The sequence below is a fragment of the Hypomesus transpacificus genome, chromosome 11 (assembly GCF_021917145.1).
Source record: "Hypomesus transpacificus isolate Combined female chromosome 11, fHypTra1, whole genome shotgun sequence".
Lineage (NCBI taxonomy): Eukaryota > Metazoa > Chordata > Actinopteri > Osmeriformes > Osmeridae > Hypomesus > Hypomesus transpacificus.
The window spans coordinates 11,552,668-11,580,315 of NC_061070.1; the positions used below are offsets into that span (position 1 = coordinate 11,552,668).

Here is a 27,648-nt window from a genome sequence, read left to right on the forward strand (position 1 = left end):
AGATGATGTGAAGTACAAATTATCTTTTAATTAAAATGTCCATATCACAACTTGGCTCAGGCCTATTCAGAAACAGTTTAAAGTATCTTAATCCGGCAACAAGCTGACAAACCATTCTTATAATGCTTCACTGGTAGCCAGGACTCTGAACTATGCATCTCTCACAAAGCAAAGATCAGCTACTTTCATGATTGAAAGCTATGGTAAATAAAGTGTACATTCTTTTTGTGCATTAATGGCATTTCTTTTTTTCTGACATTTATTTTAATAAAATTCATCTTTCATGGTCTTGACTTCACAAGCATAGGAGAACTCAAGTACCTCCTGTCTTCACTAGATGGCACTGTTTACACAGTGAGAAGTCACCTCTACTTGCAATATTGTTACTGAATTACCCTAAATAAAGTCTGTTTGTAATCAGAAATGATTCACAGTCTAGTGGGCTCTGTAATTATATTTGTATCCATGTCTTCATATTGAAGTAGAATCATCTCTGATGGTGGACCGTCCCAAATGAAACATATCCCGAAACCTAAGTTAAATGTATTTAACTGAGCCCGAAACATAAACAGGTCTGAATCCAGAATGTGTTTACACACATTAACATGGCCGAGGTCAACTCTGGCCTTCGACCTCCACGGGTGTGTTCTTTGGCTGGATTGGTATCCTGCTGCGTGTATGTGTCACTGATGATGCTCAGGAAATGACATCTTATCAGCCCATTTAAAACAACAACAATGTTGGGCAGTGAAAACATTACTAAATTTATCTCCTTAGCTGCTGCCAATCTAAATAAAATCTATTCTTAAAGAAAATGTAGACACAGATGTTCCCATAACAATCTCTGACTCCTGTACAAGCAATATTTTCCAAATCTAATACTGTATTCATGTTGCACATATTCATAGACCCATAGAGTATAACAACCCACTCATAGGAATATATTTTCTCACACAGCAATGACAACAAGGCTAACACCTTGAAAGTCCCTGGTCCTACCCATGACAATCAAACACATTTGAAGTGCCTAGATCTATCCGTGACAAGCATACAATACACATCTCATACTGTAGTTTCCTCCCACACTTGACCACCCTTTGAACCACTTTCCGCCATTCTCTCTCTCTCTCTCTCTCTCTCTCTCTCTCTCTCTCTCTCTCTCTCTCTCTTTCTCTCTCTCTCTCTCTCTCTCTCTCTTCTCTCTCTAATTCTCTCACTCGCTCTTTCTGTTTAGTTAGTCTCTCTGTTGCTTTCCTGTACTATGCGAAGCATCTGGTGACGCTAGTTTGGACCACGGTGCGCTGCATAATATAGGGGCTCCATGTTGGAGCCGCGGCTGTGTCCTCCTCCCCGTGGCGATGGCTCTCCAGCAGATGACTGATGTATTCATGCAGAGTCCTGAAGAGGGAGAGCAGGGTGCTCTTACTCATCCTCTCAGAGCGCGTGGGAGGAGGTGAGAGCAGGCAAGCATGCTCTCCTTGTATAATGTCCTCCGAGCGGCAGAATCTCGAACGCGGGCCTGCTCTCAGAGACTAGGAGAGAGAATAGGTATCCTATGGAAATGGTGGGAGGGGATGGATGTGGGTTGCAGCTTAAACTGATAACAGACGGAGGCATATTGACACAGCTGCCAGTATTCCCTGAAGCACTGCCTGAATAGTGAGTTGCCATTTCTCTTAGAACCAAACACAAACTCAAAGAACAACCTGGGGGGGGGGGGGGGAGACTACAAAAGTTCAACTGTTTTTACCTGTCATCCATACTAGAAGGGATATGCAGTGGAAGATTGATGCCACTGTTGCTCCTCCCAAATTAGAATAATATAGTTTCAGGCACCCGACTGTTCTCCCCAACCTCCCCTGACAAATTGTCTCGATTATGTCGGGCAGACTGTGAGAAAAGGCAGCACATGTCACTGAAGGAACTGATGGAGTCCGAAATGAGATTCTTCCATCCTGGCTGGAGCGAGACAACCCTTCCCAGTGTGATCATGTAAACAGGGATCTGACTGACAACTGGCAGAACCGTGGGAGTTTGACCTCTAAGGTGAAGAATTCCCTCCCAAAGAGGTGGACCAGCTTTGAGTTTCTTCAGGTTCTGATCCACAAATGCCCGGGTGGTCCTGCTTGTTAGAACGGTAAGCAAGATAAAACAAGATATCTATGTTTACTGTTGTCATTATCCAAGGATTTAAGTCGTTGAAAGAGGTTATGAGCAAATGCGAGTGGGATACTTTTTCAGACATTTCCTAAATGTTACTTTTCAAATATGTTATTGATTTCACCCAGCAATTTCTGAGAGCTATTCTAGGTGCATGGCTTATATATGATTTATATATTTCTATAAATGATTTTTAGGTGTATGTCTAATGTGACCACTGTAACATTGGCCATGTTCCTAATGCCACTGTATATCCAGAAAGTCCAGATTGTCTTCTTGTTAAAATGTATTTTTGTAGTCTGGCTGGCCACTCTCTGACGTCACAGATTCACATTAGTTCCAGCTGCTGGTCTACCAACAGCTGCTTTCAATTAATGTCTCTTCCTCCAGTAACATTACAACACTGGGCTAGCATGTGTTGACTTTAGATGTGGGATTGGAACACTATGAGATTTCACAAGACGAGTGTCCCACTAAGTGTGTTTAAGGCAACCATCAAATTGAAAGTAGGTCATGACCCACAGTATTTTACCCTTGTTATTGTGTGTTGCCAATTCATTCAAAGGTGGGAGTGGGAATAGAATGTGTTGCTCTATCTGAAATTGCACATTGGATGGTACACACTGGCATATTGGTAACGTTTGTATAAACCCAATGTATTTTCCTAGCCTTTTTTAAGTAGAAAAAGTTGTTACCCTTTCAACTAAGTATAAAGACGACTGTATTTTCCAAGGCCATCTCAAGTTTGATAACACAAGTTGGCTGTTTGTCCATGCACAGTAGTCTGTCAGAGTGCCTTGTCTCCATTGCGCTGGTGTCTCATCATGATCTGTGTTCACACAGTTCGATAACCCACCAGGAGTCCTAACTCTGCCAGACCCCTTACTGTACCTTAGGCCGAGTTCAACTCAGCCCCACCCATCTCAACATGGAGGCCATCCAAAGACAAGCAGGGGAGCCTCAGCCACGGTCACTTCCTCCATTTAGATCAACAAAGGCTAGCCAGTCCTCCTGTCCAGAGCCCTGCTAGTGTGTGGGGAGTGTGCTGACTGTTTGGTCCATCGATGTCAGTCCCAATAACAGCTATGTCCTAGGGTGAAAGGACTGTAAATTGCTTCAGGTCCTGGGTTGATTGTAGCTTCATAGCATTTTTATAGCTTCATAGTTGTTGGGCTGTGGGCAGAGAAGTATGATGTTTTTTTTTTGTTTTTTTTACAATACTGCTGTATTTATTTATTTATTTTATAATTGGTGCACTGTGGATGTAAGCGTTAGAAAATGTGTTTAATATTTTGTCCCCAATTAAGTTGTTGCCTACAGTACTGGTTGATGAAGGGTACTAGTGCACCATTTGGAACAAAATAATTAAAGTTTAGTTTGTTCCTCTTGTATTTATTTTATAATTTGAAGTTCTGCAAGTGGAACAATAGCCACCTCCATAGTAGAATTACTTAATTAAACCATGCTGTGTTCAATATCCTTAAATAGGGTTTCTGAAATGGACCATTCCCAGGCCTTTGACTCTGCCCTGGTTATTGCATAAGGCTCTCTGGGGAAATTATCTAAACGTCCAAGATATGAGAACACTGAAACTATCATTTACAGTGAGGCATCAATCTAATCAGGATTATGGAGGTTTAATCCCATTTAATTATGTGCAAAACAGCAAGAAGTATTGGTTTCAGGTAACTCCTTCAATGGTAAGAGCTGCATGGAAGAAGTATTAGCCGTCTCAATGATGTCAAGGGTTAGGTGTATTATTTTCATAGAATTGTGAAGAATTTAAGTTGTTGTTGAATATTGTTGGATAAGATGGTGTTCTCAAAAGATCCTTTTTCGAGGGATGTTTTACTTCCACAGAACTGACTCTGTGAAATGTAATAAGGTATCCGCTGCCCCAAACTCTTAACGGTTGTGGTGGGATATTTTACTGTATTGAAAGAACAAATTAACAACATATGGGTTGAGCTTTCCCAGAGGACTGTGGTGTCTGTGGGTTCTCAACACTTGGTATCAATTAACCAGAGTTGGAGTAAAGGGTCATTGTGTTTCACATCTCAAAGGCTGAAGAATAATAACCAGAAATGGAGACATGGGTGGAAGAAAGAGGTGTGTTATGTACTCTCAAAGGACAGAGGGGTCTTCCAGGGGTCTTTCCAAACTACAAATAGTCATGGAACAAACACAAGGACATCATCAGATATTCATTTTGACTCTGATTGGCTGATGAGGGGGACCTTGTGACCTGATGGCAGAGAAAATCATTCAGGACATGACTTCCTCTTGACTTCCTCTAATAAGATGATGTATCCACCATGCTAGTTTCCCCATAAGCACACACACAATCTGGGATGTTTGCACACACAATCTGGGATGTTTTTAAAATCCTCTTTAATAAACATGAATGCAAAACATTGTAATAATCACAAGTGGTGTGTTCCATTAAAGATTTGGGTGGTAATTAGTATTAGTGACCCTTACAAACAAAATGTCAACTATAAGTTTGAGGATTGATTTGCATGTTATTTCAGAGCTCATGACAGCAACACATTGAAAATATATTAATACATTTTTGTCTGGATCTTCACACTTGTTGTAATGGTTGCTTTAAAATGTAGGCTTTGACTTCCCTTCATCCCAAGGCTATAAAGTTCCAATCTAATTGAGTTCATGCCAAGCTGTTTCAGTATTGCTTCCTGAGCTGTAAATACACAAGATTACATTCTCACATCAGGACATTCAAAAAGGCAAGCCAAAAACCTGGGGGACAAGACACATTCAACAAATTGTATTTACTGAAGTGAACAAGTTATTCAAATGCTGTTTACATGAAAATGTCTAACATCTTTGATGTGTGTGTATGTCAACTTTTGTAGAGGGCATCTCACAAGGGCGAGCCAATCTTTTGGCAGAGTAGTGGGCCTTGTTCCTCCTTCCTAAACTCCTCTTTTACTATAAATATTTTTACATGATTCCTTCTGCCAAGGAGTTCAGGTCTGAGTAGAGTCAGTGCTCTTTCTGTGCTCTTATCTACGTATGTGCTATCATGCTGGTACGCATCTACTTCATTCAAAGCCTTTTGTATATAATGTCTGTAATATTGTGATCAAGTCTGCAATAATAAAAACTAAAATGTCTCAAATGAATCAAAGGATGTGCTCATGAATCAGATTTGACACAATATAATTTCTAAAAGAGCTCTTTCTGAAGCATAGTAACAGCCCTAGCACAAATCCTTAATAATAACAAGAGACATCTGGTCAATGTTTCCGGGATGGGCTGCCCCCTTAGAAAGTCTAAATAGTCACTTTGAGTGTGGGGGTACACTCGTGGATGCTATGTGTGTGCTGAAGCACATAGTATGGCTTTGCCTTATCCTGTGCTCAAGTGTGTTTGTGTGTGGTTTCTATGGGAACTCTGCCATGACAGGCAAGGTTGCAGGCCGGGTTGCAGGGTGGCCGTGGGGAGCTGGAGGGTCAGACCGTTCTGGAATGAAAAGGTTCTGTCTTTCATTACATAAACCCATGTGCCTCCATATCTGCTTCGACTCAAAGACTCCACTCTGTTTCCTGGAATTGTTGTGTCAGTCAGTGACCCAATCCATTTCTTTCCAAGTGTGTGTATGTGTGTGTGTTTGTGTTGGGGTGACACATGCCCTGTGTGTGTTCACGTCACATGACACATAAATGTTGAGAACTGCCCCTAAAGTTGGCAGCAGACGTTACAATAATGTTGGGAGGTTTGTTTTAATGGTCCAAGCCTTTGTGTGGTCTTAAATTGTATCTCGTGTTTACAGCTAAGAAATTTAATTATTTAGAGGATAAATGTTTACAAGTTGTTAAAGAGGATGGGAGTCCCCCAACAAGTTCTCAAGGTTCAATATTTTCAGTGGTTAGGAAACTGAGAATCAGAGTAACTAATGTGTGCATTATTGTGAATGGAAGTGGAGAGTAGTAATAGTCAATGGTACATATTATGGCAGTTTCCTTTCTCTGACTGCCCTGACAACAATTTGCATATTGCTCCACTTATCTAGTGTCTTCAGACCAGTTGGACCACGAGGGTGGCCAGAAAGGAGCCCATGTTTCAAGATGCACACCTGGAGTTCCTTTTGTGCCATTGGTGGAAGGACATCTGCGTTGCATTGCTCCCTCTTCGAAAACATCCTATGTTGTTGGAAAGCTGTCGGGATTCACTGTTCGACCATAGCCTACTTACTGGGTGGAGTGTTAAACACTTTTGAGGCTCAAAGTTTGATGTTAACGTCTTTTAGAGGTTAGGAGAGCATGGGTTCTAGATATCGCAAAGCTCATCGCAGTAATGTTCTTTTCCAACCTACTCTCTCACACAAGCTCAGATTTTCAGGCCTTAGTTTGGTACTTGTCCCTGAGTAATGCATAATGCATCATTGTCGTGCTGTCTGGAGTTAATGCCAACTCAGAGCATCGGTAAACTTACAGTAAAGTGGCTGTGGAAAACACGAAAAAGTGGTGTAGAAGTCGAGACAAGCTTCGGTCAGTAAGACATGGTGGGAGGAGTGCTTTCACATTTTTGACCCGCGAAGACGGGGGGTGGATACAAGCATGGTCTCTTTTTTCCCACACAAACACACCCACACACAACACGCGGTTGCACTTTCGTAGTGCATGGACATAACCTACACACTATCGCTAACAGTGGATGCTCGGATGCAAACACGAAAGGTTTTCTACAGGATTACAGAATATATGGGAACCTGTGCTATCAAAACTAATTTCGCCAGGAATTTGGTGGACTTCAACAAGGACTCGTGGGCTCGTATTCGTAGGTAAGAAAAAAGTCTGAAAAAACGTTTGTCTTTGATGTTTCAGTAAATGTAGGAACTCAAGCAAGACTGTCTTAAGACTTTAAAGCGATTTTAGTTTCTGAACTGCATCGCACAGGTTAGGCTATCAAAACTATTGAGTTTTAGCCGTGATTATTCTATCGGTAGACAATGAAACATGGCAGGAAACATTATATGCCTATTTGTGTCCAGAATCCGGTTCATTCATTAACTCAAACGGTCCAAAAATAGTATACAAATAATTGATGTTGCGTAGCCGATCTTTTGAAAAATACTGTGCACACTTTTGATTTGAATGTCTGCACATCCTATTGCCGATCGTGTAAAGTGGTTATGTAACTGGGTTGAGTGCCTTGATGTACCAAAGCCTAGCCCACAAAATAACAGACTTACATTCAGCCGTGAAACTATTGTTCATTTACTTGGGTTACTTTTAATTCTCCAACCCCATGAATTACATTCTGAATACTGTGACCTTTTGCAGTAAAATGGTTGTTAATTTAGTCCAGAGAAGACATGAAGCACAGCACTGGTTAGACCTCTGCATGATGCCCCACGACCCCCCATAGGTGCCACTTTAACACCAGAGGTGCAAACTGCCCTCTCAAACAGCTTGATTTACATGCTGCTGCAAAAGAAAGGCCCACTGTGGTGTTCTGTTGATACACTCTAAAGGAGTTGGCATGCCAGTACACATAGGTAAATGACCTCCCCTCCCCCAACCACCAGGTCTCTGTTGTTCTGTCCTATCGGAACACAGTCTTGTTTGTTTCTCTTTAGAGATCGTGGTTAAGATGGCATAGCACAAAGGAAAACCTCATAGACTGTAAAACAAATGTGTGTGAGTAAAAAAATAAAACCATGACTTGTGTATCCTGTTGAACCCTGTGGACACATGTTGAAGTAACCTTTAGTCAAATCCTCTCCTCCCTTCCCCGCAGATTGCTAGGCCAGGTTCCTTTGACTGTCCGTGGAAGGTGAGGACCAGAGAGAGACCTATAGAGAGAGGGCGTGGTGAGGAGACCCATAGGCAGGATGAGTCTGGTGGATATCAGACAGACAGCAGGGTCCATGACCCTGTCCCTGTCAAGCATCGACTCCAAGGAGCGCTACTTCGACCGGGTGGATGAGAACGACCCAGAGTACCAGCGCAGCCGTAACATGTCACCTGACCTGAGGCAGGACTTCAACATGATGGAGCAGAAGAAGAGGGTGACCCAGATTCTCCAGAGCCCTGTATGTAGTCCCGTCTGAACTCCAACAAACACAGTCATGACCACACTGTCACAGATTGAAATCAACCGTTCAATATTGCCGTAACCGATCGGTTGTTGAAAAACACTGTTGACAGTTGTAGGTATCTTAAAGTATGTTTTGCATTCTATGCAAAGAGGACTTTGCTATTGTCAACAAGCACTGTGAAGCATCCCTGCTGTGTTTTTAAACATTAAGTCTAAATTGATTTAACTTTTTCTTGTTCACATCACACATTTTCTCTTATAGTTAGCAGTTATCACTGTAGCACGGAAATAATGAATCAAAAAGGATTGGTGTTTTGGGATACATATTGTGCATTGTCATTTGTTATCCTACATTGAATTTGTATTCATTTAGTAGACACAACAGTGCTTTGCTTCAACAGTGGACAGTTTATTGTACTTCAAATTGTCTACATAATGTATCCAAACTATTACTCCAATACTGCATATTACCAAGACCAGTACATCACACATACTTCTTACAACAAGAAGCATAGATAGTGAGACAGTTTAGGCAGTACATATTCAATCGCAACGCATGCCTGTGGAGCTGTTGAAAATAAGATGAGCCCACGCTCTCGTCTGAGATTGCGTAAGAGACGCTAACAAGTGGAACTTAACACATCACCATGGGAACGGTGCTGAGTGGAGCAGAATGCTGGCAGCTCCACCAGAGCTGCACATAGGAGAATAGCAGGGGTTTTTGGAGGCAAAGGATGCCAGTGATTCATGGCCACTTGATGGGCATAAATTAATAGGCTGGCTTAATGGGAAGGCGACTCCCCTGGTCACTGCCAATTCACATCCACACAAAGAGCTCTTAAGAAGTCCCTTGTGTGATTTGTGTAAACTTGTATCAGCGAGGAACTCATTTAGGACCGGCAGCACACTGTGCACATGTCAGAATGTGAAAAGGTGAAAAAGTGGAAAAAGAAGGAACTGGAACTGGGTCAAGGTTAGGTTCTGACCTACATTGGCTATTTTTACGGCCTCACCTTTCCCTCTCAGCCGGCTGCGGCCCTGTCCACAGTGGAGGGTTGTGGACCATGTATTAGAAACCCACAGTATCCCACTCCTTCCTCCTCCATCTGGGATTCCACAGGATTAAAACAGTCCTATAACAGATTTCAGAGGAGAATATTAACCCCTTACTGATTGGTTCTCAGGTGTTCAAGGACGAACTAGAAGGCCTGATCCAGGATCAGATGACAAAAGGCAACACCCCTACAGGGCTTCTGGCTTTGAGGCAGATAGCTGATCTCATCATGGCCAGCACCATGGGAGGAACTGCCTCCTTCACCTCCCCCCAAAGTAAGTATGTGTGTCTGTCCGTGCCCTAGTCTGCGCCTCTTGCCTTGTGAATGTGCGTCTTTGTCTGGGGTTAAGTATGCGTCCATCCGTCCATCCGTCTATGTATTAAGTTGTCATCTTAATGCATCCTGAAGATCCTCATTGTCAGACTTGTCGAACTTTTTATTCGTAAACACATGCTACATTGAATATCCTGAAATGGCTTGAAATGCAGTAAGTTGTTGACAGCATTCCTCTTTCTGAATGTTTCGAACAAGTCATCGACAGACTGGTCCACATAATGAATTACAGATGCCCAGTGCGTCAATGATGTTGCCCTGCCTGTCTCTGTAGAGGTCACTGAACAGCCCGGGGCTACAAGGCTCCGTTTTTAGGAAGGTTCAGACTGTTACTGTTTGGAAATGTAAACATGCCCGTGGCCTCATCGTTTTTGAAGTGATGGAGGCAGAGCTGGCTTTTAGCAGGGGGGGGGAAACAGTTAAAGTGGCTGTAAAAAGACTGGGGTTCAGTTGAAATGGCCTTATACAGTATACGGTCTAAAAATACGCTGCAGGCCCTCGTTAGAAGTTCTCGAAACAACCGCATTTACGACCCAACTGGATGCTGGGTCCTGGGGTGGACTGATTTGATATGCAGCAGTTTCTCTACGGCCAACATTTCAGCTTGTGGTAGTTCGAGAAGATTTGAACAAAGCTGTAGAGAGAACCGTTTAAAGAGATGTGGAATTCCACCAAGTAATCACAATCTCCGTGTTGCTGATGCAGGCTGCAGTAAAATGAAATGAATCTATATCTTGCATTTACATGGTCAGTAACATGTAAATGTCACACATGATGCTCAGGAATCCTGTTTTTCTTCACAGGCCTTGGGATGGTCACCCCAGTTAATGATTTACACGGGGTCGAGACTCCATCCTTTGCCAAAGGGGAAAAGCAGAATCGCTGTAAGCTGGCTAGTCTCTACAGGCTGGTAGACCTCTTCAGCTGGGCCCATTTCACCAGCTCCTACATTACTGTGAGTATCAGCCCAGCTGAGGTTACATTAACACTTTAATATAAAAGTGTCTGTAAATGACACTTTCACAGACACTCTAATCCAAAGCACCATACAAATATGGTGATGGGTATAGTTCAGCGGGCGCAGGTTCAAATCCCCATCTGTATTCGGCTTCGGATGAGAGCTTCTGCCAAAGGAACACATTTAGATATCCATTTAGATTTCCAAGTGGTGCGTGTAGAAAGTGCCGCAGAAAAACAAGGAGTGGAAGTGCATAGTTCTTAAAGGTGTTTCGGTTGTCAAGAAAAAGTCTGTGTTTTATCAGGCCCAGTACAACAATTACATCCACATGTACCAGAGCCCTCTGTTTCATAGCCACATAAACTACTAAGTAGGAGGCCACAGATAAGTTCTGTCCGACGTACAGAAAAGCTGATGGTGGAAAAAGGATACATTGTTGCAGCTGGCATAATGCTGCTGCCAGCGATGTATTTCTATATTTATAAATTCATATAGCCCTGATCTGTTTTGTCACGTAGCAGCTGTGTAAGTTTGTCTTATTCTTACAGGTTCGTGTAAGTAAAGAACAGGGCCATGTTCTTATCAGCCCACAAGGACTATCTTTTACTGAAGTCACAGCTGGCAATCTGGTAAGCACATGACTGGTTTGTGTTGTGAGATGCCAGACATGGAAAAGAAAAAGCTTTGTTCCCTTGCCCAATGGCTTTGATAACGCATACAGTGCATTTCTATCTCCAGTCAGACGTGCAAAATGCGGACAATGTTTGAGGACGTTATGGTTAGCCTATTGATTTGAACAACATAATCAATAAATGGCCATATAGACAGCTCAAGGCTATGTTAAGAGATGAGCCGTAAACATTGTATTGTAGGTCATATGTAAGTTAAGTATCACAGTATTGTGTAGACTGCATAATTGTTATCTTGTTCCGAATATGTAATTACTATGCAGATATTCAGGTGATAATTACAGTGTTCCACTGTAATCTTTTACATTCAAAATGTGTTACAAATACCTCTGTGTTTATATAATCACCATCACAATATAGTGATGGGCCTAGTGAGTTTGGACGAGTGATTTACACCCACGCTTTCTGTGTTGCCATAGTAACCCCTTGGTTCATATCGTTCCAGGTGAAAGTGAATATGATTGGTGATGTGATGGACCAGGGCTCCTCCTTCCTGGGCATAGACCCGCTGGGGTTTAGTCCCCACGCTGCCATCTACTCCATGAGGCCTGATGTCAGGTGCATCATCCACATTCACACCCCCGCCTCCGCTGCTGTGAGTTTACCATAGGACCGGAATGGCGAGCTGTTGTGTGGGAAAAAATGAACAATGTGATATGTGCACACATAGTGGTGGTGAAACAGAAAGAAATCTCCCTATAATTTTGAATGTAGATACACATTGTTTGTTGCACTTTACAGTTTACTTTGATGTTTCCTCATTAAACGAACGGGGCATTTTATAGAGGCACACATGGCACAAAATGTGCTTGTAGTTAGCTGTAGACGTGTAGTAGTCACTGTTGCTTGTTTCTTGAGTTAACAGGTGTCTTCCATGAAATGTGGCATCCTGCCCATTTCCCAAGAGGCTCTGCTTCTGGGCGACATTGCCTACTTCAGTTACCATGGCTGCCTAGATGATCAAGAGGAGAAGGTGGAGTTCCAGAAAGCTCTGGGCCCCACTGCCAAGGTAACGTCAAATGAAGGGCCTTCCCAAATAAAAACAACCGTCTCATTGTTGTGCCGCAATAGAACAGCAAGTCTTGCATCATATACACGATTCATTTCATTCAAGTTTTTACAGTGCTTTCCTGACATTAACAATAAATCATACTATGTATGTTTTTTTATTACTCGTGTAATTAAAGTATTTACCATTTCATTCTTTTTCAGGTGCTTGTCCTTAGGAACCATGGGCTGGTGGCTCTTGGGGAGACCATAGAGGAGGCGTTCCACTACATTTACCATGCCCAGCAGGCATGTGAGATCCAGGTGAGCCTTTGATTTATGACTGGCATTGTTTCCTTCAGTTATTGGAGCTATAGCTCACTGCTAATGCCTTTCTGTAGTTTCTTACGTTCAACACAATAGGTGGACAAAGTTGGGCTGCAGTACAAGATTTGTGGGTGTTTATTTTGCTGCACTTTGCTTGTGTGGTCCAAGCACACTTAATAAATTAATTACATGGATAAATCATTCGGGGTATGCCTGTTGAGCCTCTTCACAACAGTAAAAAATTGTTCCCTGGTGTTGGAATATTTTAAAACTTGGTTTTGGACACTTTCCAGTTTAATAATGTTCCTGCGTTGCCTGCACCGGGAAAAAACGAGTGAAACATTAACATCTGTTTAAACACAGCTGAATCAAACAGTGGATGTGTGATTAAGACCACTGGTCTCTAAAAGAGCCAGGTGGCGTTCGACTGTTCATGTCTCTTTTCTTGAAGCACTCCTACATCGCTCTGTGTTCGCTTATCATCCCTGGTGTCTGGTTGGTCCTGTGTTGGTTTTTCCATTCGATTTATGATGTGCTCAATCTGGAATGCTCTGAGCTTACTCAGACAACCACGATAGTAATTCCCCAGGATGCATACAGTTATTGGGGGTGGTGTGTAGATGTGTTTTTTCTTGCACAGTCAACGTTATAAAGCTCCAAGGTAACGAGGCATGGTGTCAAAATCCGTAGGTCAGCGCTCTGAGATGTTCCGGAGGAGCGGACAACCTGTTGCTTCTGGACCGGGACAAGTTCAAGTCCCTGACCCAGGGTGTGGCTGCAGTCGGAGTGGTTGTGGACAGTGAGGTCAAGTGGAAAGTGGGGGAGGCGGAGTTTGAATCCCTCATGAGGATGCTGGACAACCTGGTGAGTGAACTCTCCAGCTGCTGACCTCACCCATGATGCCCTGCGTTTCCTGTCCCAGGCACTTCCTGGGGAAGTATCTGTATCCAGTTCCAGAACAAACTGTTGTCAGTCTTATGGGTTTTTCCGGCTTACTATACATGTACTTGTTTGAACTGATGGAAAAGTAACTGGACTCAAAACAAAATCTCAGTTGCGTCAAATTCCCTTGTGTACTGAGTCATGGACTTTGTTTGGGAGGCTCTAATCTTAGCGTGGGGATAATGGGGCCGTTGGGTGTCTTTCTGGGTCTGTTTAGCCTCTCTAGAGATTACTGTGTGTCTGATGTGGAGTCTCTTACCCCTGAAACACAGTATCTGACCGTGCTAATGGCTAGGGTCAGACATCATATTCTGCTCACAGAGGATGGTACCACATGTGTGATCTGTCTTTTTACTCACCTAATAACCGCCATCGGCCAAATGCCGGAGGCTGCGACTGTGTTGTTTTGCTTCGCAGTCTTGCCCCCCTCCCCACCCTCTCTCTCTTTCTCCCTCTCCACCCACTCTCTCTGTTTCCTCCCACTCCCCATGATTCTTGCACGCCTGCTCAGTCATAGCTTCCAGATGGTGGGGAGTTAAGAGCATAGACCACACGATCATTTGTAGTCGATTGACTGGAAAACTCAGCACACATTGTTTGCCCCCTTTTTAACAAAGTCAAAGTGGTTGTTCCATCCTCTTTCTTTGATGTATTCCTAACATCAGTTGCCCTGCCAGCTGTCATGTGTTGGCCCATGTTATCTATTCTCTTTGAAAGCAGACACCTCCTCATCACTAAAGTAATGTTTGTGTATAGTGAAGTTTTCCGGAACTTTAAAGAATGTCTGTCTTTGCTGCAGTCAGAACTGTGGGTGGCCGAGACATCAGCTAAAACACACAAGCTCAAAGTATTTGTCCGTCTAATAACTAGTATTTTACAACTGATAGAATATTATTTTAAGGATGTTCGGGAAGGTTGGCTCAAGCGGTTGTGTTGTCTTTGGATACGATAGGGCTACCGGACTGGCTATGCCTACCGCAATCCCATCGTGAGGGAGAAGCCTCGGACGAAGAACGACGTGGAGATCCCTGCCACGGTGTCGGCGCTGCCCGTGGAGGAGGGGGACACGGGCCTCCGAAGCCCCTTCAAGTTCATGGCCCAGAAGCAGCAGAGGGAGAGGACCCGCTGGCTCAACTCTCCCAACAGCTACCTGAAGGTCAATGTGGCCGAACGCTCACCCAACGGAGAATGCAGCCCCAGGACCAAAACGACGGTGAAACACTTTTCTCTTGAGGATGTGTTGAGCCAGCAAATGTTCAAAAAAGAAAAAGAAAATGCTAACGGAAAAATGTCTCCTTTCAAGCCTCACCTCTGTTATGCTTTTTCTTAAATTTGGCTTTGTTTACAGGCTAGGGCCAGACTAGTCCAAATCTCTGCATACAGCACAAGCGCTGCACTTTAAACTTGTGGGTTAGCCTGCCCTCTTGTGGAAGCTCCTCAATGTTCAGGATCGCTAATGGCAAGTTTCAGAACTGTATTTATGCTTTCTGCTCTGTGTGTGTTGCACTCTCTCTTATTAGTGGATGATATCCGAAGAATCAGGCAATAGCAGTGGCACCCCAATACGAATCGAAGACCCAAACCAGTTTGTTCCACTCAACACAAATCCCACAGACGTCCTCGAAAAGAGGAACCGGGTTAGTTTGACTCTTTACTTGACTTGTTACCTATATTTACTTTGGACCTTTTATTGATTTAAAGCAAGATTTGCTCTCTTCTGTGTGTGGGAGGCACTATTAAACTCTGTCCCCAAGCAAATTGATATTGATCTAATAATAGTATCAACAAGGGTCTTTCTGGAATGACAGCTGGACAGCACAAAGGATCAATCCATTATAAAGACACTGCATTGACAAAGAGGAGGTTCCTACAGTCACTCAATATATTGTGACTCGTTGAACTTCCTCTAGTACGACCACAGAGATGCAATTGTCTAGGGACTAGCAGCCATACAAATGATAAATGATCTGTAAATGATTTGTAAATCAAATGTGTTTTATATTTAGATCAGGCAACAAAACAGGTGTGACCAGATGACCGCAGGTCCTAAGTCCCAGCTTCTAGCAGGCATTGTTGTGGACACCAAACCCGGACCAGTAAGTGTGACACTAATGTGTGCACAGGATTAACAGACACGCAGAGAGTCTGTACTGCATGCGTTCTTCTGGTCTGTCGACCCATGGAGCAGGCTGAAGATGTCACGATGTCCTCACTCCCCTTCAGGCTTTCATCATCGAGGACGAGGAGCAGACACGCTCCCTGCCTCCCAACCCCTTCAGCGGGCTGACTCAGAAGGAGCTTGAGGAGTATAAGCACACTGTGGAGAGCAGGCAACAAGGCCAGGATGGTAGGATTCTCCCACCCACCATCCGAACATCTCCACTGCCTGTCAGAATGATACCTTCTCTCACAGTCGTTGCTAAAAATTTAGTGGGGTCATGTCATGTCCATGTCAACCAGAGTTTCACTTTGGTTCCGACCTTTAGTTGATATCGATGTTTTGGTTGCACTTGCACAATGCAGTGTCTGTGTGAGGTGATGTTTGTTACTGGACCTACAATGAGATATCTGCTTTTCTGGATTCTTCCCTGCAGATGGTGAAGATGTGACAGATGGGGATGAGATGACCACGTTTGACGGCTCCACCATATCCCTGTCCCTCTCTCCACTTATGACTCCTGTCAAACAAGGTAGCGGCTAGAGCCTATGTTATAGTTCTCCAGAAACTGAACAAAGACAAGTATTTTTTTGTAAACCGCCTCCCGACCTCCTGACCCTCCTGAACTCACTTGGTTTCTTCCTGTGTACAGATATCATTTCCAATGGGAAAGACCATCTGGATGAGATGGAGAACCTAAGCATGAGTGTATCCAAGCTGAGTGTTAGCACCACAGATACTGTGGAGATCTCCATAACAACCATAGAGAAGGATCCACAGACCCCTGAGAGCCAGAGCAAGTCCCCCAAGAAGAAGAAGAAGTTCCGTACTCCCTCCTTCCTGAAAATGAGCAAGAAGGAGAAGAAGAAAGAGAAAGCAGAAGCCTAATTGAAGACAGTGACGATTTGCTTAGATGAAACGCATTTCTTTGGCATGAGATGATTGGGTTATCGAGTGGTGCAGCTTTTGAATTGACATGAATTTGCAAAGTTCACTAACTAGTAGCCTGTTCTTGTCAATAATTTCTTTTGAGGGCTTTGCTCATGACATAAGAAGAACATACCGTATGTCAGTTAGGCAACAGGTTGTAACTGAGCTGTGAGTGATAGTTACCAATCAAGAAAAAAAAACTATTATACTTAGTTTGAATTAACTACTCTTGGAACTACCATTTTAGAATTTAGACATTTTATTGTGAGCTCAGTATTGAATGTATGTTGATAGGACCTGTAACAGACATGTAAGTGGCATTTGGGAACTGTTGAGTTTTATAGTCTGGTGCTTGGAGCTGGTGAAAATATAAGAAGTCAAGCCTTAATCAGTATGGTTTGTATAACAATATATTACAGTTTTTTACATGGCTAAGATATAGTTCACAGTAGTGTTGTTTGATATGAAACATATACAGAACATGTGTTCCTAGCGACTGTTATATTGACCATATAACTCATAGCAATGCTCAAATAAGGCAGTTGTTAAGCATGTCTCGCAATAAGTGATGCTGTCTTCGTGGTAGATGCTTATGCTTTGCTGTGATTGTGAGCAGACACTAAGACGTTTTGTAAACCAATGAGCCATTTCATGTGTTTCACTGATTCGAGTGGTCACATGACGGAAAGCAAAATGAAAGCTGATGGATATTATTTAGGGCTACGGAAAGTGCTACAAATGAGCTGTGAATGTCAGAGGTCTACTGAGAGTCAAGTCGGAACGTAGGTCAGGTGTCCAATTCATTGATTGCCTTAGGATATGAAAAGCCATTCCCTGATTTTGTGTGTAATGACAATGTGTGTAAAACTAGAGAATGCAGGCTATAAACCAAGGATCAAATGCCCACATCCCAATCAATATGTGAATGCTTGCTTTGACCCAAAGGGTGAAACGTGTGCTTGTGTAAATAGAAGGTTGTGTGTTTTTTTTACCACAATGCTGAACTATCAGTTGGAGTAGAACACAATTGTGCACTGTAATAGACATGACTTTAATCAATAACGCACTAGGATTTAGTTCTGCTTTTCAGTTCAAATTCAATCATACCAACAATACATATTACATGTCATGTTCACTGCCACAATTTCTGTTACTAATATAATTTTGTTGACTCATTATTTGTATTGAATTGCTTATGTATTAACTTTGAGCTTTTGTAATATAGGATTGTGTTTTGCATAGATGCTCCATTATGTTGACTAAATTCTCCATGAAGCTGCAGTACATTACATCAAATGTAACAATGAAAATGTGTGTTAACCTGATTGTGTTATTGTCTCTTATTTCAGCATGCTGGATTCACACAGACAATTATTAATTTACTGTGATAATGGATTTTATATCACCTTTGGAGGAGTGAAATATTGAATTCATATATTGAGGGGTTTGAAATGCTTTGTATATGCAGCTGCCTGACTGTGTCAAAACTACCCAGGGTATCCTAATGGTCTGGGGTCTTAGGGCAGCAGAGACTTACATGTCAATGCCTTCTTTGAAACATCAGTTTACATGCCGATCAATAAAAAAATAGAGGCCCCGACAAAAAACAAAACAATGTACCTTCCTGATAATTGTTTCTGGGAGACCCTGTAATCAGTCTCGGGCTATGGTGTGAATAGGCGTTGCCATGGTAACCCACAGAGAGGGTCTGAGACAAAGAGGGGATTTGGTGTCCAACAGGTGTTCGTGTCAGGGCAGCGACAGGAGCCATACCTCCATCCCCCAACTCAGAACAGGACGAGCACGGAAACTGAGACAGACACGAGCCCACCCTTCCACCTCTTGGTCTCATCAGTGGTTATAAAGGCTGCACAGCTCCAAACTCAGGCCTTTATGAACTTTATGCTTTCATTTCCCAGTTGAACTGTGTGAAGTAAGAAACCGAATGGTTTCCAGAACATTCCACACTGTGTGTGTGTGCATGTTTGAGCTTAGCGCTGAACTCTTCCATCACTTGTCAGTGTTAATGACAGTGTTAGTAGTGGAGGGGCTGGGGGGGTTGCTTAAGGAGCAGGTGACACACTGCCTAACTGGAGGGTCCGTCTGCTCTGACCCCAGGGCAAAGTTCAGTCATTGTGTGCACACAATGGGAAGCACAAGCACAATTGTTCCGCACAGAGAGCTAGATTGCCTCTTATATAACACCATATTACATAGTTATGAATAATAGTATGTTAAATTGTGAGAGTATCATATCAAAATAACATTAACCACATAATTGTGCAATCCTGTGTTTAAGACTTTTTGGAGACAGTTATGGAGGTATTAGACAATAACAAATACAAGTCAAACAGCAGTAAACAATGTGTTGTGGCACATAAAACAGATTTTCTCACAGGCTATTTGCAGCAGAACAGCTGATTTTATTTAGTTTTTCAGTCAGGCAGACTTTGAATGTCTATTCAAAATGGAAGCTGTTTTGGAAAAATGCCTCCATCCATATCCATTGTACGTAGTTTGCCTCGCTCTAAAAGACACAAATGTGCTGTTAGGCACACATCATGCCATGGACTCCCTGCTGAGTGTGACCAGTGGGGGCTGTTGCCACATGGTTTCACACACAAATACTCACAACCGTGTGACTTTGCTTCCCCGGTGACAGCCGAGCCATTTGTGTAATCCGCAGGCTTTTCAGATTACTCCAGTTGGGGTCACATTCTACACCATCCTCCATTGGGTCAGCTCTCCATGCTGTCAGTATCCAGGCAAACAGCTAACTGTCTGTCCATGAGCCTAGATGGTGGGACACTGTGTGTTTAACGTTGCCCATCTATGTTCTCGCAAGTGACCGTCAATCTCCTGTCGGATTTCTCATTGTACGTGTCTGTTTTATCCTTATGTGACGTCACTTTGTCTCTTTTTATGCGTCTGTTTCTATATATGTGAGTTTGTGTGTTGGAGTGTGTGTGTGTGTGTGTGTGTGTGCGTGCGTGTCAGCCCCTTGCCAAGCAGCTGAAATAGACTCCATGGGAGGCTGTTCTCTCTCACAGGCGTCCGTTACAGCCCTGGCCACATCTGCAGCAGGGCAGCCATCTGCACCCATTGTCTCCGAGGGACAACACAGCCTCACACGCATGGCTGCTCCCCTAAAGGCAGTCCCTCTACCCTCTGTCCTCCTCCCTCCTTCTCTGCCAGGGGAAAAATGACTTCTTAATCAGTCAAAAGCACAATAGTAATGGACCGTCCAACTAGAAATGAATTCAATTTCAAGGTTAGCGTCTCTACAGCTTCACTGCTATAGATTTAAATGGTGAAATATGGCAATTTAACGATGACTTTTACTCAGGGGCAATATATGTTGTCTAAGTGTTTGAACTGATCTTTAATGTTAATGGTTGAAACAGTCCATTGATGTATATTTACCAATAAAATCTCATGATGTCAAACTATTTTCAGTTTTCAGGGTTTTTCAACTAAAAATATGTTTATGCCATTTGTTCTAAAACAAGCCAAAAGTAGCAACAGGGGGTGCTAAAGTATCTGGATCTCCAAGATGGCATTGTGGAGAAAACAATAGGTCTTTATGTAGGCAAATAATCTCAGGTTGCTTTTCAGTTCAGTCATGGATGCATTGCATTAGGACACGGTGTCTGATGTGTTTTCTAAAAAGGAAATCCTATAGGGAAATCCCTGCAGGAACAATCATTCTAAAACTGCACTGTTTCACATCCTGATACATTAAAGTGATTGAGGCCTGACCGTGCACTTTGTCACGCCTTTGTGTAAAAGTTAGAAAGTGGTCCTTTCTGAGAGATATAGTTGTCCTGCCCTTGGTGAGCAGATTAAACTCTTGATCTGCAAGAGAAATACTGTCAAGTACTGTCAAACATTATGTTTATTTATTCATGTGTAGGCCTACTGCAATATAAACCTTGATATTTCATGCTTATTATGAGCGTTGTTTATAAAATGCAAAATCAAGAATGAACAATTGCGTGAACTATTCATTTACTATGATTTCACCTCACGATCATATACTTATTCTGTTAGTGCAAGAAGTAATATATATGATAAGCTAACACCGACCTGAATGTGACGAGATGAGGTAGTTGTGAGATAAATATTTTGCTTCGTGCAGAATAATGGTAATGAGGCTTTATTATAGCATAGACCGTTGACAATAAATACAATGTGCATGCGTTAGTGGGAGGGATTAGCGACCAAGTAGGGCAAGTGGCTCAGGCCAAGGACTGCAATTCCATCCACCTCAGCTCAGTTCATTTCAGTCATCAGCGCTCACTTGCCCCGTGCACAGACAAGGGAACAAATTCAGTCAAGCTGAATTGCCAAAGACCCAAAAGGAAAATGGTCAAATTCATGAGACAGCAAAACGAGTTGAAAACCGAAGAAGTCCTGTTGGAGTCTGATACATCTATGGACCAACAGGATTTTGGCGAGATGTCGGGATATTCTTTCAACGACGTCCTATCCAAATGTTCCGCAATGGACCAAATCGACACTTTTATGAAAAACGTGCAAGTGCTGTTGGATGCAGCAAACTACATTGAGAATAACGAAAAGAACAATGGAAGTAAGTATATTATGCCTGCGTTCAGACATAGACTCGGCAAGCAGACAACAATAGCTGCGAAGGCGACAAAAGACGCGCAAAGGAAATGTCTGACAGTAAAACAATAACTGACTACAATGTCGGATAGAACTATTCCAACCCCTTCTGCCAAAGCGATAAAAACATAATCTTGTCCACTGCATATGAATACAAAATGCATGAAAGTAGCATACCGCATAGCTACTTGTTTTTATGATTGTGCATGGCCCCTACAGCAAAATACGCATGACAAAAACAGCCCCCTGACTAATTATGCACGGAATTTGTCAAAAACATGGGCCCTTTGTATGAGAAACATTTTTTTTTTTACAAATGTTTGAGGAACATATCAATTCAACCTTGTATTATATGGTCTATTATGTTCAGGAAGACTGAACCTCCACCCGGCACTGAAAGACATTTCCCTTGACCTAATTTTGTGTTTATAAATAAAAAATGTTAATGGTCAACATGTCTTGTATTTGATTGCAATAAGTTTAAACCATATTTTGTGACAATGAGTCAATAGTTAATATATTTGTTTTCCCCTTCAATGTATGACTGAGAATGTTGGTGTCTTGCATAGGAAAATATATAATTAGCCTTTAGAGTCTGTGTAGGCGAAGACAATGCTTACAATTATGAATCTTGCATACAGATTCAATGTGAGTAGCTGATCAAATAGATTTAAGTAACATTTCTCATTCATACTTTCATTTTAGTTGCACTTGCGCTTCCTTGGTCTTGGGGCTCACATGGTTTCCACATGGAGCAAATCTGACCGTTTTGATTGGACTAGAATCATGCTCTGGTCTAGAGTCCTTGTAGTTGGCCAACCGCAAACAAGTTCAACATCGACGTTGCATGTTACTGGGTCGGACTCGGATGATACCTGGGACTTGTAGTTTTGGAGATGAGCTAGTCGAAGAAAAAGGATATACGATTCATGGGAATGGCATACATGATTATTCAGGACAACCATTTATTAATTATTGTAAACTATAATGAGCAGGAAAGGGGTCATGAATAGTTGTGCATTATTGTCATTATTATGTCACTGGCCAAATGTTACTGGCCATACTTAAATACACAGATGTGAATAAAACTAAAAAGTGTTTGCCTATCTGGTAATGTAAGTTCATTTGGTAAATTAGTTGAAATAATAATTGATTACTCCATTTCATTTTCAGAATGTGAACATGGATATGCGTCAACATTCCCCACAACTGAGACCACACACCACCAGAGACAACGCAAATTAAAGAATAAAAAAATTGACAATCTTCACAACAGGTAGGCCTATGATGATCCTTTTTTTTTAAATCCATACACAGGGTCAACTTGAAATGTAATGGCTGAATGCTCTGTTCAGCTGTATGGTCTAAAATGTCCTTCTTCTTGTGTTCAGGTCAGCACACAATGAGTTGGAAAAGAATAGGTAAGTAAAGAGATCGAGTTTTCTGGTTATTCATGTAGTTTAATGCATGCAGTTGACAATGCAAATATTACATGAAAGAAGTTGTGAATTCCTGGTGTGGCAAAGAGACTTAGTAGACGGGATAGTCAGGGACAATCTCAAGAGCTAGCTATTTTTTGAAAGAGAGTTTATAGTTGATATCCTCTATACTCTCCAGTTTGCACGCTTTTTGCATATCCATGGTACCTTAATAAGTATCAGCTCAGCCACTATAACATGTGATATGGCCTCATATGTCATGTCATCATAGCTACACCTCAAAACAAAACACCTTTTGAGTCAAAGTATGTTTGTACAGAGGTTATCACCCATATGCAAGTCTTCACTATGATGCTCGTCTTAGCTCCACTGAATAGAACCACTTTGCAAGTCAAATCCGAGGTATTGAAGTCCAGGACAGGGTGTTCCTAGTCTGCGAACTAGTACCTGCTTTCTCCAGACAGCACAACTCTTTCCAGGAGAATTTTCACGTGCACAAAAAAGCCTCTCACTGATGACCATTTTTTTTTAAAGAAAATCCAAAATATAGTGACAGTAATCTGCATAGAGCAGGCAGTTGGTGTGAGAGTCGTACTACCAGGGTTTGAATTACGGGGGGATTGGGAAGGGTTTTATCCCCCTTATTTAGACCCCCCCAAAAGAGCTCAAAACAACAGGTTGGGAGGGTCGATACATATCGTTCTTACCTGTAACCCCCCCGATTGTCATTGTATAATTCACACTCTGCATACTACACACACCTTCACAGCTTAGGCCCATGGTGAGTGAAAGCGTATTTGAACGGGACCATCTTTGCTTTACAAAATGGTGGTCATAAAGAGGGAGATGACATCACAACATGACCTACTTATTATTTGAAAGCAAAGGGCTTCTTATGAGGCATTTTGCCCAATCACATACTCTGGCATCTGAGTTAATGCCTGGTTGACCGATGCAGCTCTGAGACTGGACCAAACCGAATCCATAAGGAGTAGTGGAGGTTGTACTTGTGGTCTTTCTCGGCATGCAAAGCATGCAATTAAGCAGTATACAAAACAAATTAGACACACTGTTAATAACTAGGCACACTGTAAAACTAAAATGACCTCATTCATCATCTCTGAATCAAAAATGATGCAAAGCCAACCTATAAACTAATTAATAAATCCAAAAGCCAGGTAGTTAGACCTATCCAGGGATTTCCTAATTTGGCTGCTGCATTCCAAAGCTAAATTGAGCATGTTGTTCATCATAAATGTTTGCCTGTTAGAACTGTAGCACCATATCCAGTGGAAGCTTTTGTTCGATTGTTTTAACTCATCAACCGTACATCCTCTCTATTCTGCCTTCTGCATTGCAGACGAGCTCACCTCCGTCTGTGCCTGGAGAGATTGAAGTCCCTCATCCCCCTGGGGCCCGACTGCAGCCGGCACACAACCCTGGGGCTGCTGAACAAGGCCAAAGCACACATCAAGGTAGAGTAGTCAACACCAACCGTGCATGGTGTCATGGGAACAAGGCTGTCATGAGATCTAGTGAATGGTTTAATGGAAGCCCCCATGGATAGGAACAACTCGAAACTCCCATGACCTGCCTGAGCGAGCACACAAACACAATGTGATCCACTCAACCCTGCAGAGCCGTCACTCCACCCCTCCTCCTGCCCTCCTGTAGATTTGTTAAGCGGAGAACTCAATTAGCATTACTGTCAAAGGGAATATACTATTTGTTGGTTGCCAGTGCCAATGATTTGTTTGCATTATTTCTATAGTCAATTCATCTCTTTTGTTTGGTCAACCCCATGTCAAATGCAATATACTCTTAATCAATATGTATGTATATCATTTATATAATAGTGATTTTCAAATGAAAATATGCCAGTGAGAAAACGGAGATGTGGCCTGTGAGCTTGGCCCTCCCTACACAGCTGTTGCCCTGGTTTTCCTACCAACTGTAATCCTGCTCTACAATTGGCTGGTGTACAAAAATGTTAGGAATTACTTAGCCACTACTGCTGTTTGGGTCTGTTGGTATTTATAGCCTGGACTGATGCAGAGGGATTCACATATGATTATTAAAGCTTAAAGCCCACTTCAGTGTTTGTCCAGCAGTGTTTGTCCAGCAGTGTTGGATGTGTGGAATGTAGTGCAATGCATGGACATTAGGTACAGTTCACTAGGTTCACGCAAAACTAGTCTTTCTCTCCGTTTCCCCTCTCTCTCCCCCCCCCCCCCATCTCTCCCCTCTGCAGAAGCTAGAGGAGATGGATCGTAGGAGTCAGCACCAGCTTGAGACCCTGGAGCGAGAGCAGAGGCACCTGCAGAGGCAGCTAGCTCACCTGCAGAGCCCCGGAGATAGGGAGAGGGTCCGCATGGACAGCGTGGGCTCGCCTCTGCGCTCCGATCACTCTGACTCAGACAGAGGTGAGCCCCCATAGCTTCTCAGCCAGTGGCGACAATATCACTCAAACATGAGGGAAACCTTTATTTATAAAAACCAGCCAAACAACAAGCATATTAACATGTGTTACTTGGGCTTTTTTTGTTGAGCAGAGGAGATTGAAGTGGACGTGGAAAGTACTGAGTTCTCCCATGGAGAGATGGATAGTGTTAGCACCAGCGGCTGCAGTGACTTGGATGACCACAGCAGCAGGCAGAGCCTGGCCAGCGATGAGGGATACTCCACCTGCAGTCTAAAACTGGCCTTCTCCACCTAAATTACCAGCCTGAACCCCCACTTCAACTACAATCCAACATGGCTTTCTCCTCCCAAGACCCAGCCTATAACTCTACGGTGCACTCTTGCTGCAGAGCCTGGTCGACTCTGAAGAATCAGCCTCTCCCATATCTCCTCCTGCAGGGTAAAATATGAACTACCCTTCATCCAGCCTTAAGTTCAACTGGTCCCCTGCTAAGAAGCGGATGTGCAGCCCCATTTTTCCTGAACGTTTCAATGTCACCTGCAGTTTAAAACTGGCCTTCCTATTCTAAGATCCAGTTCAAGTTCAACTTTGCCTGCAGTCCAAGACTAGCATTTTCCATATGATTACCAGCCTGATACAGGCAGTCCAAACTGATCCTTTGCTAACCCTCCACTATAGGATCAACAGCCACTAAAGGTCACACAACCCTAATGGGGGCTACACACCTTACACTCTATCCTTATTCTTGTAGAACCAGCGCAAAGACTAACAGAAAACCAGCCAAGCTCACCAATGACAAAAGCAACATTGAAATTAAAGGTGCATAAAAGTGTCCCTTCCTTTGGATGTCCCGAACAAACTATTCTCACTGAGACATAGGAAAGAGACATCTCTCGTCAATCGCCAAGCCACCGTCTATGGCTTATATGTCAGCATTCTAGATGTTTGTTTTTTCTTGATAGGAACTCCCTTTAGGTTCCACACCAAGCCTAGAACTTCCCAGCCAAGCATAAACCTTTTATCGACTGGAATACTGTCTTACCCCAACAGCTCAGACCACCTATGGTTGTAATTAATTTAAATATTTAATATTTATTTTTGCTATATTTTATTGTGCTGTATGTCTTGGCCCACTTGAATGAATTTATTGAAAAAAGAAATTAGTTGGATGTTTAATGAGTTCTTAGTTATGTTTCAATTGTTTTGATTATAAAACCTCACTGAGTGTTACTAAGATATCCCCACTGAAGCTTGGCAACAGGAAATGCTCTGAATGTATCACACCTTCTTCTCATTTTGAAACAGATTAACATTCAGACGATAATATATAAGCTATCCTACACTTGACCAAGCACACGTTTCAAGCAATAACTCAAATTACCAATTTGGTTCACTCTTTTTGGCACACCGTTTTGTCCGTCCAGCACCAAATTAAATTTTCTAGTTTTGTATGTCAGTACAATGGCTTTATTGATGAAAATCTCAGTTGTTAAAAGATGATTGTATTGATTGGAACAGAATTACTGATGTGCATGTGTTTTGAATGTAACCTTTAGTTCTGTTGTCATGTGCTTTGGGTTGACCTGTTTAAAAGGCCAGAGTCCGCAAATTTGTTTGTGGCACGAACAGCATAACACTCCAAACAGAATTGCAGTTTATTTACATGGTTGTAACTATGCCTGTGTGTAGTAGTACTTTTGTTTCAAATTATAGCAGAGGGGCATTCCAAAGTTAAAACCCTTAGTCTGTAATTTATTTGGAGCAAGTATGTTAAATATTTGAAATCGAATTGTTCACAAATTATACACAGATATTGCACTGCTAGCCCACTCTATTCCAAGAAACCAAATGAGACATTTCAGTGTACATCCATGCCCATATTTTCCTGGTACAAGTCCTAAATAGATCATTACCACCAATGTGTCTTAACATGACTAAGTTGACTCTTGCACACATTTCTTAGTTTCAAGTCTTTATCCAACGTTTGGAAAACTGTAAAATGCACTATGAAAAAGACTTGTATCAAGGAAGTAATTCTGAGCAATATCAGAATGTTTTCTTTGTCCAAAATCAGACATCAAAGGTGACTTTTGCAAAACATGTGTCTGGTCTCCCGCTTATGTTGTGTTATGGTTCCTGGAAACTTGATCAATAAACCTTTGAACATCTCTTCCAGGCTCTGCTGCTTCATTCAATGTGTTAGGGCTGAGCTCTCATTACCAGGTCGTAAAGAGAGGATTATTTCAACACAATAGCTGATACTGAAGGACTGACAGATTTAATTTACTTCTTTACTGTAACAGTAGGGATGGGCATTAGCTCTATAATGAGTGCTTGAATGCAGATCAAAACGTCACAGGTTCTAATCCCCCATGTATGTAATGTAGAGCCCTTTCTGAAAAGTAATTTTATTGAACTATAAACCACCAAGTTTTGCATTACAGAAATCTAGAAGTGGATTAAAAAGCTATACTCTTTAGGAATTACTCACAAACTCAATTGAGCTACATTCACAAGATTAACAAGACCCTTCTGATAGAAGACACAATACAAACA

The 27,648-nt window shown here is 42.3% G+C and overlaps 2 protein-coding genes across 3 annotated transcripts; both read left to right on the top strand.

Moving 5' to 3' along the window:
- The first annotated feature begins 1,883 nt into the window (after positions 1–1,883).
- On the top strand, positions 1,884–17,930 carry add3b (adducin 3 (gamma) b). 2 transcript variants are annotated; one of them, XM_047029619.1, is made up of 15 exons: positions 1,884–2,137; positions 7,927–8,221; positions 9,411–9,555; positions 10,418–10,569; positions 11,121–11,201; positions 11,707–11,856; positions 12,127–12,270; positions 12,474–12,572; positions 13,266–13,439; positions 14,470–14,730; positions 15,038–15,154; positions 15,524–15,613; positions 15,741–15,864; positions 16,112–16,207; positions 16,328–17,930. In XM_047029619.1, the coding sequence occupies exons 2-15, from the start codon at positions 8,021–8,023 to the stop codon at positions 16,561–16,563; spliced, it is 2,070 nt and encodes a 689-aa protein (XP_046885575.1). In that variant the 5' UTR covers positions 1,884–2,137; positions 7,927–8,020; the 3' UTR covers positions 16,564–17,930. The 2 variants fall into 2 exon arrangements, with proteins under 2 accessions (XP_046885575.1, XP_046885574.1); XM_047029618.1 differs by lacking the exon at positions 1,884–2,137 and adding an exon at positions 6,352–6,967.
- Positions 17,931–20,828: 2,898 nt separating this feature from the next.
- On the top strand, positions 20,829–27,255 carry LOC124473686 (max-interacting protein 1-like). Its single transcript, XM_047029319.1, has 6 exons — positions 20,829–21,196; positions 22,405–22,507; positions 22,623–22,652; positions 24,031–24,145; positions 24,922–25,093; positions 25,223–27,255. The coding sequence occupies exons 1-6, from the start codon at positions 20,971–20,973 to the stop codon at positions 25,384–25,386; spliced, it is 810 nt and encodes a 269-aa protein (XP_046885275.1). The 5' UTR covers positions 20,829–20,970; the 3' UTR covers positions 25,387–27,255.
- Positions 27,256–27,648: the final 393 nt, after the last annotated feature.